We start from the raw sequence: 13,335 nt of genomic DNA, 5'->3' as shown, positions 1-13,335 counted from the left end.
TTATGTTTCTTTTTTTGATATTCTGATTGGGATTAATTTTTTTTGGGTGCTCTGGGTGAATGCATATGCAATCAGTTTTTGTGTTTAGATAAAAAAAAAAACCCATTAAGTTTATGTCTTAATTAAATACAAAATATGTTAGTGAGTAAAAACGAAATCCATCAGTCATCGGATACTGGAACACTAATGGGAAATCTATCTGATTCTGAACTACACCTTAATCTCTTTGCCTTGGCTCTTAAAGTTGCACATTCTCATTTATGAATGAATTATGTAACTAGCAATACTGTTTTTAATAAAAAAGAAAATGATTTCTCTGAGCCTTTGTTTTCTTTTTGGCCTCGTGATCATCACCACACTGATACTGGAAAACGGTGTCGTTGGTGTAAACGACCACTTGGTGTCGCTGTCAGTCAGCGCTCTGGTATTTCACATAAGGGTTAGATATGTTGAACATTTAATGGTTGGGTTTGATGACTTAAATCTCGGGGATTCACTGTCGAATTAAAGTGTAATAAACTGAACACCTAAGAAAATACTGGTAAGTGGGATTTCCTCGTTGCTAATTGCTGCTCCGTGTGAGTTAGCTATCACCCTTAACTTGAGTTATTCTGTTGAAATTAGGTCAAAGAGTTACATTTGGTGAACACGCTGGATAACTCATGCTGTTTTTAAACTGATAACATTGGTTTCCCACGTGTTTGTGTTGTTAATTAGGCTAGCTGTTAGCCACATGTTAAATCAGGCAACACTTAAATGAATGCACATGTTTTCAGCTGGAACCAGTGGCTAACTGAGTTCGGCTAACATTTAAGTATGGAAAATTCACCATCGAAATGAATCTTGAATTAGAACATTGAACGTCATGTTCGCCAGCCCTGATGCAATTAGAGCCAAAAGGGTCATTGTTGAGCCGTGTCGCCATTTTGTGTGTATTTTTGTTTTTTAATTTTACGAATCACTTAACAAAAATCTCCTTTGTATTGACAAAGAAATTTCAATTGCAAAACAAAACCTGTAACTGAAGGAAAACACACACATACATTAAGTAATAAGTTAGTAACAAGTAAGTTTCTGTTTCAAACTAAACTAAAAATAAAAAAATATTGTGAAGGACGAAAATTTCATATGAAGCAATAATGTTATTATTATTATATACATTACTATTTTATACAGTTTTTGTTGCATCACTACTCTATTCAGCGAAGATGCTGTTTAAATTGTATTCATATCTTAAACTATGAGTCCAAACCTCAACCAAGGATGCTCATTTTCCAATAGTGTCAATTCACTCCCCTATGTCACAAGGTCAGCAATTGTTGACCAATCAATTCTGGATACGTGTCTGAATCATTTCAAAGATTTATACATGTCTTCCATGGGCCATTTAATCAAAATCGGCCCTTAACATTTTGGGTTATGCTGATCACAAACGGACAGACATATGGTCAAAAATATCAACCCATCCTCCTTGGTGAAGGTATATTAAAGCTTGATGGTGATATTGATGAGAAGGAAAACTAAATTTGAGACAATTTTATTCATAGGCAACATTGGTTTTGAGTGGAGGCTGCACTGACACCAACATTTACTACACTGTATGTGTTCACCAATATTTGAACCTTATCCCTAGTCACACACCCTCTCTCTCATCTGTCTTCACGCTTTCTCAGGGTCCATGTGGTCATGCAAAGGTACTGGTGGCCAGGTTTTGAGAAGCACCTCCTGGGCAAGCTGCAGAAACAACAAAACAATGGCCAGTTCTGTGACACCCTGTTACACACTGAGGGTGAGGATAAGTTGGAAAAAATTACGTAAAATTAAGAGAAGGTTTGAATTAAAGAGAAATGGAAAAAAATGGTTTGTTTCTTTTTTGAAGGTATCTCAGTGCCCACCCACAGCTGCGTCCTCGCAGCTCTCAGTCCGTACCTGTCTCGGAAGCTGTCCGCCTCCCCTTGTCCTCCATCTGGCCAGAAGCATCAGCTTCAGCTCCACGCTGTGAAGGCAAAGACTCTGCTGAAACTGGTCAGTCTGCTGTACTCTGGGGAGCTGGAGGTAAAAGGAAGTGTTGAGCAGAATGATGTTATGGCCTTAGCTCGCCGGTTTGAGATAGCAGACCTTGTAGAGAGACAGAAAGGGGGAGGTTTGAGGGGAGCACAAGTCCTGGAAAACGGGCAGAGTTTCTGCAGCTGCAGAGAGAATGGCTTCCACACAGAAGGAAGAGGAACAAGTGATAAGTGGAGGCAGGATGCACAAGTTCAGGCTGCATTCGTTGAAAGGAAGGATAGGGAAAAGAGAACTACAGGAACACAGACTGATAAAGCTGTTGTTTCTGTTGATCTTTCCACACAAACTTCACATCCAACTGCAGAATCTGCACCTTCTGTGGATCCCAGTTTGGATTATTCTGTCTCGTTTCAACCCCAACACTTCACACTTGATAACCAATTTCACTTCACGTCTTGCTCAGTCATTCCCCACAGGCCTTTCAGAGCACCAAGTGCTGACAGCTCTTCATTAGATCCAATGTCTGGCATTGTTATAAATCCTATAGCAACTCCAGCCCTGTCCAGTGACTCCTTGACAGTCCATGTTTCTCTCAATAACAACTCAAATGCCCCAAGGCACCAGGACGATGGCACCTGCCAGCAGTCATCTGAGTTTGAGGACAGCTCACAGGTATTGTCTGAGGATGGGACAGATCCAGAGAATGGAAAAAGGGATGGAGAGACAACCAAGAACAGAGGAGATACAGAGCAGCCAAGCCGGCCTCGTGAAGATGGGATGCCAGGAGGAGAAAGAGCCAAGTCTAGAGAGACGAGACCAGCACGTGTCAGTTTTGGTATGAAGAGCCCAGCAAAGATGAAACGGATGCAGGAGATGATGGAGGACACACATATCTCCATCAAGGTGAGAAGAAGCTGTGTCATTTACACTGTGGTAAAACTGATTTTATTTACATTTGTGGTTGTGGCCTTCAGCTGTAGTGTAAGATTAGTGTATGTAATTTTCTGACAAACTTAATTAGTGTTTGACGGAAAGGAGTTTTCCATGGCTCTTTTAACGATAAATCTGTCACATTTTTACCAATTTCTCTTGCACTTCTTATCCTGACAACGTCAAAGTCAGCACGACGCACTCTAGTGCACTTAGTCAGTCAGTCTGCCAAGTATGAAGCTTATGTTATGTTACGTTATTAACAGACAAGGATTTATTGATATAGAACTATTTAATAGTAACAAGTGATACACAAGCTTTTTTAAGTAACTGATTCTCCAGTCCACATTATGTGTCTACTCTGCAGTGCACTTGCAGTAAATATTTTGAATAAAAATAATGTTAAAACTAAATTGGGTATTAAAAACATACTGAACTTTGTCAAATAAACTTTTGAATAAAAATCAGTTTACGTCTAATATTACTCACTCAGGTGCTCGTAGTAAAAAAGTCATGTTTTTCTGATAGTTTCTTTTCATGACATTGTCATGACTCAGCTGTTTGTGGGTTTGTGTTGCCTTCAGGCTGGCATGACAGGACATGAAGAAAAGCCTACTCTTTACACCGTTGTTCTCATCGTCATTGTGTTTTCTTGTGTCGTGCAGGTGAAGCTGAGGCGGCGGACCAAAGGACAAATGTGGGAGGTGGTGAGTGTGCAAGACTCAGATGAGGCCGTGTCAGTTCTTGCCTCACTCGAACAGGTAAGATAAGTATCACAGTTATACGAACACACTTGTTCACAGTGATTTAATTGGATGTCATGGTGTGTTTAAAAGAAAACGTCATCAGAATTTGAATCACTTAGACACTGTAGAATGTGTCTGGGAATAATTGTTGGGACAGAACACTAACTAGCTAATGCAGTGGGATTAGAGATGGTACGTAAAGACAGTTCTGTTTATATGGACACCAATAATCCATAAGTTTCTTATGGCCTTATTCAGGTTAGATTATTGGCAGAAATAAATTGTTTGTATAATCTGTAAGTGTAAGCGCTTAAAAATAAAAATTACTTAAAATAAGCCTTTTATAAAAATAAGCCTTTTATATAGTATGTACTTCCTTTATGGAGACCTCCATCTTACGCTGCACCAAACCAGCCAAAACAGGCTTTTGTGTTTTGAAGTGGAAGCATAGTATGCAAAAAGAGGAACAACATACTTCTTGGTATGTGAAGGCCACTGTATTTCCCTGATATGTTTATTAGGAAAGGGAAGATTGAGCATTCTGCTGTCTGAGTACTAGATGTCAATAATAATTACATACTGGACCTTTTTTCTTTATGTAGGTTTGCCTTGACCCCACAACTTCAAACACGGACCTTCCAAATGTTCCACCAACTCCCTCTACTGACCAGACACGCCCAGTACAGAACCCAGACTCTCATTCCCTTCAGCCTGATGCCAACAACTCCCATAAAACACCACCACCACACCAAACCACCTCCTCTCAGTGCTTGACTCTGAACCAAAGAAATGGCCTTGAAGGCTCCCCACTGCTCCAGTGTCAGGGATCTGTAGAGGAGTCTGAGCAGATAGAGAGGCTGTTGGAGGACATCATGATGGGCCTCAACATCCTACCCAACCTGGAGAGAGACTGCGAAAAGGCTCATCATCATGTCCAACCGACAGCTTTGCAGGTCCCAGTTACACATGAAGACATAGAGCCTAGTCAGGTGCACAGTGCTGTCAGTGCAGCAGCAGCAGCAGATGGGGCACAAAACTGCAACTCCTCAACAGATACAGGTATGTAAATTAATTACTTGTCCCTTTTTAACAAAAAGATTACAGAACCAGTAAATAAGACAGTATTTTATTGTTCTCTTACTCTAATTATTTCTGGCAGGCAGTATACACTGAGAGGTGCAGTGCTGCACAGGAAAACATTTCTTTGTATAACAGTTTAAATTTATTGTCAGTTATTTTAATCTTCTCTTTGATCCTCAGATTTCTTTCAAACCCGACACGTGTGTTTGGTTTGGTTTTTACATATTTGCTAAATTTTACTTCATTTCAGAGACAGAGGGAGATTGTTTTGGACTTTGGTGGCAAAAAATATCAATATCGAAATATCATGTTTGCTTTATCTTCAATATTTACGTTTTATTCGTGCTTCGCTCCTTGAATACTTATTTTGTTATGCCATATCAAGTGGCAACTGATAGAAAAGTCACCCATAACAACCTGGAATCCCCTTCTGAATCCATAACTGACACCTTGTAGGCATTCACAGAGGTCACCTGCAACCTGGCACCTGTAGGACACTACACAATGTCAGTCACACTGGTATCAACCTGCATATGCAGGTTTTTCTATTTTTCTCAAGTTGTTAATAATTTACAAAATCAATAACAAGCTGTCAAAGAGGACCTAAAACCCATCGTCAACTATTTTGATATGTTTAATCGGTTTGAATGCTTTTTTCTTGAATAATTAGAATTTCTCATTTCAAAGTTTGGGAAACAACAATCAACATTTTATGGACCAAAACAAGATTATGAGATACCTGATTATGAAAATAATCATTAGTTGCAGCCCTAAACCACCTCAGCTCTGTTATCTCAGGGAATTCTGATGGCAGTCTACCCATCTGTTGTACAGGTATCCAGTGTTGTTTGACATCAGAGAACCAGCCCAGCTGTTCAGGACTTTTTTCTGCACCACCAAATGCTGCGTTAATCCAACAGCAGCAGGACTGCCCTTCACAGTATCACCAATCTGTTAGATCCATGTGGCAGAGAGATGGAAGCAGCCATCAGAGCCTGTTCAAATCTCATCAACGCTTACATCCTGCTGCACCTACACCAAGATCTGCCATATCCTCAGCTTTCTTCGCCCCTGGGCAGAAAATGCATTTCCCAGCATTCCCAGGACCATCTCCCCGAGATGGACAGCACAATCCTGGGTTTTTACCCCTGAAGAATGGAAAGGAGTTACAGTCCATGCATAATCTGTCTTTACTTTACATGGCTGATATGCGGCTTCCTCAATGTCTTTCGCCATTACCCTCATGTACCTCATTGCCAAATCACCCTTCTCTCGTCAACCCAGTGAACCTTGGTGATAAAATTCAGAAACAGCCATCTCTATATGGGCGACCCTGGCTCACAGAAAACCCTTCAACACTTAAGATTCCTCTGAGCACCATAGCACAGAGTGCCCCTTTAACAAAGGATACAAATAGGGGCCTTTGGTTGAAGAAACAGGAAAATTTGAATATTAATCAACAGAATCAGGGAACCTGCACTGAATCATGTACTGCAAAAGAGGTGGAAGAAACAGAGAAATCTGCTGGTCAGAAAAGTGCTCCAGAGCCTAAACCTGAACCCAGGAAGAAGAGGAAACGTCGCACTGAAGCAGGATCGGTACAACCTAAGAAGAAAAAGCAAAGGCCACAGGTCACCAGTCATCCACCAGATGCTGTTGCTTCTGTCTCAGAGCACAAAGTCAGTGATGCAACAAAGAGTCAAATCAACTTGAGCATTTGTCAAGTTAGTTTGTCAAGCAACAACGTGCTGGCGAAGGAAAGAGAAATGGCTGCAAGTTCTTCAAACTTGCTGTCCAAATATGTTGGGAAACCAAACAAACCTTTGTTAGTCACAGACAGTCTGATGCAGGAATCTGGACAGTCTAGGATGACTACCAACCCAACCCGGATCAGAACCAGGGGTTATTTAAAAAAAAAAGATGACAAAACAAATGCAAATACAGATAAGAGTGTAGCTGCAACATCAATAAAAGTTGAGAGAAATGACAAACCTGATGAAGGTATTAATGACAGAATCCCCGAACGAAACCCTGGAGTAAGAAAACCTGGGGCCACCAACTACCCACGAGTGGTCATTCTGAAGGAGTTTCAAAAGCTTATTAAAATGCAACACTCGAAAACAACAAAGTCAAAGGAAAGACAGAGAAGAAATAAAGTTGCAAAAGCTATAGAAAGTGAAGTGATGGCCAGCAGAGACGACACCATTAAGGAATCATCTACGGGGTCAGAGGTGGATGTAGACATGACTTGGCCCCAAGACACCAGTGAAGAATCTCAGGAGGTTTTTGGTGTCGCGTTCGATAAAAATCACAATCAAATTTTCAGTCAATCAACATACAAGAAGAGCATTTCACAGCGAGACGACACTATTGGTCAGGAGACCTGTGAGTCACGTGATGATGATCGCACAGCGTTTCTCTTTGATGGTATGGAGGAAGAGGTGACCAAGATGGCAGTTGAGAGGGAGAGGCCACCAAAGAATCCTGATGAAGGTTTGGTGTTTGTTCTGTTCTGATTACAGTGAATGTAATAATTTGATTTTAGACACTTCAACTGAACTCCTGCTATTTAACAATAGACTATTTTTAATAAGCTTTGTGGGTCTGTTGCCTGCAGCAGAAGTTGACAAATGATTTATTCCAAGCGTCAGCTACTGGAGTGTCTTCATGGAAACCATCATGGCTGTCAATTGGACAGATAGGTTGTAACAAACTGAATTAAAGAGCACTTTCATTTAAAAAAAAAATCTCAGTCTGAAATTTTACAACTCATAATGGCACAATATTTCCTTTTGAAATGTAAAGTGGTATTTGTCAAATTAAAGTACAGTAAATGTACAGTACATTTTAAATATCAACAAATATCCATTAGATTAAAACCATTGGCAAATGAGTTCACACAGTGCTTATCAGCTCCACATGACTCTTTCTGTATCTAGGTATTGCCACGTTTAGACTAGCAATATTCCTGTACTGCATACTCGAGGTGATTTTTTTTTTTTTAATCTGGACAAACGCAACAGCAACATTGTGCCAGTAAAGTGAGACAGACTACTGCAAACGGGTTGGATTGAGACTGAAAACACCAAGAACAGAGACAGAATAATTACAAAAATCCTCAAAATGTACATGCTGCTGCTTTAAGCCCGATTTATACTTTGCCCTGCAACACTTTATAATGTGTTGAGTGACAGAAATGGACCGAAAAAAGCACTCTGATGGTGTGTTGTTACACAGAGATGACTGAAAATAAGTTGGAAAATAAGTTATTTATTTGTTTTTTATTTAAAAACAGGGACTACCTGTGATACAGGTCAGTTGAATACAACAGAGCAGACTGCCGGGCATGATGAAGTCTCATCTCACACTGACCTGTCTCACAAAACTGGTCCTCCTCTGTCAGAGGCTTGTGGGATCAGCAGGACCTCAGGGTGTGAGGAGGATGAGGAGGAAGAGGAGGTGGATGTTCTGCTCTACTCCCCAGTCAAAACACAGACGAAAGAAGATGGACTCCAAAACATGCACATGAGTTCAGATGAAGAGGAGGAAGACATGAACGAGATTGATGTGACAGGAGATGAGGCAGAGTGACGTTGTCACGCGTATAGTTTTAAGTTCTCTGAGTTCCTGTTTTATTTAAGTTCACACAGTTGTGTGGTGTGTCTGCATCACAGGTTATCCCAGTCATTTGGATCAGCAGACAAGGTTGACAGTGTTGTTTCATTTTGATAATAAGGGAAAAAGGGTTCTTAATGTTGTTTGCATTATAGGTTGTTAATAAATTTAATAATTTTACATTTTGAGAGAAATTTCAATTGTCAGACTGATAAATGTGGAAAGCACTTCTGTAACAGCTGTTTAAAAAAGAAATATTCTGAACCTGTATTTGTGTAAATAACACGATTATGGTTTATTAAAAAAAATGTTTGTCTTTTCATGCGTTTTGTAAAACCTTTTATATGTAAAGTATAGATTACTCAGGGTTTTATTCATTTTTGTAAAGAAAACAACTCAATGTTTGATATGTTTAAAACCTCATTAAGTCAACCTAATTAACTGCTCTTGTACCACAGACATACTAATTTAGTCAAAGATAAATTAGAAATTAGTTCCTAATATAAGAGAAAGATGCATGATGTACTTTGTTATATCCGTAGTTCAGGTTTAGGTTACTTTATCCATAGTTAAAGTTGATATAAATAACAGAGTAACAGTCACATACCAAAACCAATGGCTGCAATTTTCTATCACAATCACTCTTTTTGGTGTTTTGTTTTGTTTTTTCAAAAGATATAGGTTCCTAATGAGAACGTTTGGGGAACCACTGTTACAGTTTCACTCGCTCTCCATTAGATGGCACACTTTTATTTCGCTCCCCTTCTAAATCCAACTTTATTGACAGCGGAAGTGGGCCAGGAAGTTGTGTTGACACGTGTTTTCTCACAGCTAGAGAGAGCTGAAGGTTACACAGCAAAAGCACCGGGTTGTTGTAGTCTTGTGTGTCTGCAGCGGAGGGTCACCGGGACGGACTGAGTGTGAGGCAGCAGGCGGGGTGAGCAGCACCGAAGCGCGGACATGGATCCCATGAAGGCACAGCAACTGGCGGCGGAGCTGGAGGTGGAGATGATGGCCGATATGTACAACCGGTAAGTGGAGCTAACCGCTAATCGTGTAGCTGTCCCTCAGTTAGATTACACACAATTACAATAATACAATATTATTTAATAGCTAATCTGGATATGTATCATATGTAACCGGGGCTTTGTACTGCAGATATTTTGACACGAAGCAGGAAAAGAAGCGCGTCCATGCTCACTGAAAGTGAGGAAACTAATTGGAATTCAGCCATCGTCAATTTACATTTTCCTACTGTGACTTGTTAAAATGACTGCTGTGAAAATGATTGTCCCAATTTTTAAATGGTTAAATGTCCCATTTCCCATTCACGTGAATGGGGAAAGTCAGTTTATAATTATATTGAAGATCACTGTCCATAATTCTGACTAAACCTGAATCAAAGACATCTTGTTGAATATGTCATTGAAGATATATATTTGGAATCTAAAATATTGTGATATTTTATATTGATATCTGATATGACGCTATATGTCGGGAGTGTTTGGGCTGACCGTTACCAATATATACATCTTTCATTTTGCCCAACTGCAGAGGTCATTTAGTCTCTTCTGTTGTGAAATTAGCATAATATTTTTCATACTGGGGTCGCAGCATATGGCGATATAAATGTCTTTATTGTGTAAAAAAAAATATATTTTAGTCATGAGTCATATTAGCAGATATTGGCATGTTTGTTGATATCCGATATTACTTAAATATTTTAAAATATATTAAACTGGAATTGAAGATAGCCTCAACTAAAAGTACGAGGATTTAATGATAGAATTGGAATTGTGATTAGTAGTAATTAAATGGCATATAACTTGGCGCGGAATTGAGTATAGTCATATTTTTTGTATTCCTGAACAGAAAAATTATTTTTAGTGGTGGGTTATTATGACGGATTAATTTCTCACTTCTCAGAGCAGTGAGTCGGCTCAAATGTATAAAAAGGTGAGTTAAGTTTATTTGCCAAATAAATAATAATACTGTTTTTACTTTTAATAGTTTTTGAAAGATATCTAAAATATTCATGTTTTATATTGTAATTTTTATGACACTTGGTCTAATGTGTATGTTGAACAGTTTGCTTGATGGGCTTCAAACTTTGAATACTTTGGTACTGCACTTGTGATGATTTAAAGTTATGATTTATTTATTTTTTTAACCAATGGAGGATGGTTAATTTATGTAAGATATTACATGTCATTACATGTCATTTAGCAGATGCTTTTATCCAAAGCGACTTACAATGGAATTGAGTTCAATCAGCCAGGGGTGGAGTCGAACTTGCAACCATGATGTCTTTCGCACACAGGGTACCGGTCTTAACCACTGAGCCACTCCACCCCCAGATATATTTTGGCCAGTTCATAGCACAGTTTTTTTTTTCTGGGTATGATTATATTTGTATTCACAACAGAGTATTATCCCTGTCAAATTAACTAATAAGGTAATTTGACTTTTATTTTGGTGACATCTAGTGGTCATTACATTCCCCTTGTGGAGACCATGATTCAACGGGTTCACCTAAATACATAATTTGCGCCAAACTTGTATATCTATTTAGAATTATTCTACAAAAGCGTCACATTCACCTGAAATGTTTACATTTTGTTCCACTAGGTCCAGAGGACTTTCTGAGGAAGAGGAAGTTTAACTGCTTTTAACTGTTGCCATCTTACTTAAGCAGGACAATGACTCTTTAACAACTTGTTAAATTGGACTTCCCATGTTAAATTTAAATTACTGGTCAAATCTGTAATCTAGATCAGATCCAAAGGAAATTTAGCCTGATGCCAAATTAAATTTGAAATCTGACCTATTGATAATTTTTTTGTGGGTAATTTCTTGCTAAAATCTAATGGGGAACATACTTGGGTGATCACCTACCCAACACAAAAGATTCAGATTGATTCGTCAGAAACTGTAGACAGGACTTTGCCAACCGGTAAATTAATATTGTATGAATAAGTTCGGTGCTGTTGTCATGAGAGTAATGTTTATGCTTTAATGCCTTTTATAGTTTGAGGTTTTAAGAGTAAAAACAACATACTTTCTTAATATGAATATGGCAGTTGCATCAGGTTGGAACAAAACATACAAAACACAGACACAAACACCAGTGTGCAGTTAAAAGTAAATGACTATTCAGGCACCATTAATGTCCCCGACATTTGTCGAGTCATAATGATGACTGTGGCTAACACCTACCCACTTTCCCTTCTCTACCAGAATGACCAACGCCTGCCACAGGAAGTGTGTACCACCTCATTACAAGGAGGCGGAGCTAACGAAGGGAGAGTCTGTGTGCCTGGACCGCTGCGTAGCCAAGTATTTGGACCTTCACGAGAGGCTGGGACGCAAACTGACAGAGCTCTCAGTCCAGGATGAAGAGATGATGAGGAAAGCAGCTGTTGGGAGCGGATAGAGGCGCTGATGGAGGGAATGGGGGTGGTTTACTACATGTCATGAGCTGGGGTTTGCATGGGCTAGGGTTTTAATGTAAATGATGGGGAAACTTATAAAAGAAATTAAAATAAATGTTGGGGCCTTTAAGAGAAACTGCAAAAGGGGCTGGCCAACGCACTGGAACACCTGGTGGAACGGCTGTACATCTTAAAACTGCTTCTCTGGATCAGTTTGATCTGTTCTACAGCCTGGAGCTTAGTGCTCGAGCAGCTACCTAAGAAAGACTGAAAATAAAGAAAAACTAGGACATGTTATGTTATTTTTAAGTCATACATACTTTTTTCTTGTTTTCATCTGCCATGTGTGCAGAAACTGAAATACATTGTTGTTGCTGCAGAAACTCAGTTTTACCAAACATCTAGATCATGCAACAGGTTGAAACGCACACCATTGATTTGAAAATGTCAAGTCTTTGACCTCATTTCACCTTTGGACTGTCCTTTTTTTTGTTTTGTTTTGAGAGTAAACATGTTCCCTCTTCACAAGGTCGCAACCACAGTATGATATCCAGGTGCAGGTACATATTTTTTACAAGCAGGCGTAGTGTTACATCTGTTTTAAAGGTCCACTGTGTGTGTAAAAGGAGAAATAAAAGAATGATGCTTAATTTTATTAAGTGTAAAAATCACCTGATTTGTTGAATTAATTGTTTTTTTATTACTTACAGATATCCATCTCGGAAACTCTGATGTTAACTGAAGGCTATGTAATACCAATAAATCTTGCCAAATTTTACACACTGTACCTTTTTAAACCTTGGATTTGGACATGCAGTAAAGTAATGGGCCTTTTTCACAGCAGACACATTGACATGTTCTAGCAGGAAATCATGAACATGACATTACAATGTCCAGTCTAGCAGAATGGTGTGAACCAAAATATATTCTCATGGAACATGTTTACTGTAAGATCCGGACGCCGAGCCTGGTCACATGGATTTTGTTGACTAAACTTCACCTATGTAGACTCTTGAGCTGTATGTCTGTGGACCATGTTTTTGACTGTGATGTTTTTTTTTGTTTTGCTAATCCCTGTGACACAGCTACTTACCTGCGTAGAAGAGGAGCTGCTGTGTTTCATTGTCATTTACACCAATTAAACCAAGTTGTACTTTAAAGTTACATTATGAGTGTTTTTGTATAATGGTATCGAAGTCCTATTTTGACTTTATATCAGCCTGAAGTAACTTGTATTTGCTTGTATGCCTGTGCTTAGTGTCATACGTCGAAAACAGTGGTGGAGAGTTGTGGTTGCAGCTAGTGTAGCTATAAGACATCTAATGGTGCGACTGCATACTGCAACAAATGAAGGATTTTTCTGAAGCACATCTGCTTCATAAATTTAAAAAACAAACTGGTTTCTCATTCTATATCTCAACAAATACTTTTATTTTAAAATTCTATGAAATACTATGACAAATATCCCTCCATCCATCAATTTTCTACTGCTTTATCCTCCACAGGAAGGTTGCTGGTGGAGCTGT

At 39.0% G+C, this 13,335-nt stretch overlaps 2 protein-coding genes across 2 annotated transcripts; both read left to right on the top strand.

The window, feature by feature from the left end:
* Positions 1-267: 267 nt before the first annotated feature.
* LOC122762059 lies at positions 268-8,572 on the top strand. Its single transcript, XM_044017217.1, has 7 exons — positions 268-541; positions 1,674-1,789; positions 1,880-2,910; positions 3,603-3,698; positions 4,286-4,742; positions 5,598-7,256; positions 8,059-8,572. Exons 2-7 carry the CDS (start codon positions 1,687-1,689, stop codon positions 8,352-8,354), a joined length of 3,642 nt encoding a protein of 1,213 aa, XP_043873152.1. The 5' UTR covers positions 268-541; positions 1,674-1,686; the 3' UTR covers positions 8,355-8,572.
* A 609-nt stretch (positions 8,573-9,181) lies between these two features.
* On the top strand, positions 9,182-11,832 carry timm10 (translocase of inner mitochondrial membrane 10 homolog (yeast)). The gene is made up of 2 exons (XM_044017216.1): positions 9,182-9,409; positions 11,616-11,832. Exons 1-2 carry the CDS (start codon positions 9,339-9,341, stop codon positions 11,809-11,811), a joined length of 267 nt encoding a protein of 88 aa, XP_043873151.1. The 5' UTR covers positions 9,182-9,338; the 3' UTR covers positions 11,812-11,832.
* Positions 11,833-13,335: the final 1,503 nt, after the last annotated feature.

Source organism: Solea senegalensis, unplaced genomic scaffold (assembly GCF_019176455.1).
Source record: "Solea senegalensis isolate Sse05_10M unplaced genomic scaffold, IFAPA_SoseM_1 scf7180000015199, whole genome shotgun sequence".
Classification (NCBI taxonomy): Eukaryota; Metazoa; Chordata; class Actinopteri; order Pleuronectiformes; family Soleidae; genus Solea; species Solea senegalensis.
This window is presented reverse-complemented; position numbering and strand designations above follow the sequence as displayed.

What these genes read in the sequence shown, in the direction of transcription:
- LOC122762059 (XM_044017217.1), top strand. Translation starts at nt 1,687, where the DNA reads ATGCAAAGGTACTGGTGGCCAGGTTTTGAGAAGCACCTCCTGGGCAAG. An exon ending in TTCTTGCCTCACTCGAACAG is followed by an intron (nt 3,699 to 4,285) that starts GTAAGATAAGTA and finishes TTCTTTATGTAG; the next exon opens with GTTTGCCTTGACCCCACAAC. An exon ending in CAACTCCTCAACAGATACAG is followed by an intron (nt 4,743 to 5,597) that starts GTATGTAAATTA and finishes TCTGTTGTACAG; the next exon opens with GTATCCAGTGTTGTTTGACA.
- timm10 (XM_044017216.1), top strand. Translation starts at nt 9,339, where the DNA reads ATGGATCCCATGAAGGCACAGCAACTGGCGGCGGAGCTGGAGGTGGAG. An exon ending in ATGGCCGATATGTACAACCG is followed by an intron (nt 9,410 to 11,615) that starts GTAAGTGGAGCT and finishes CTTCTCTACCAG; the next exon opens with AATGACCAACGCCTGCCACA.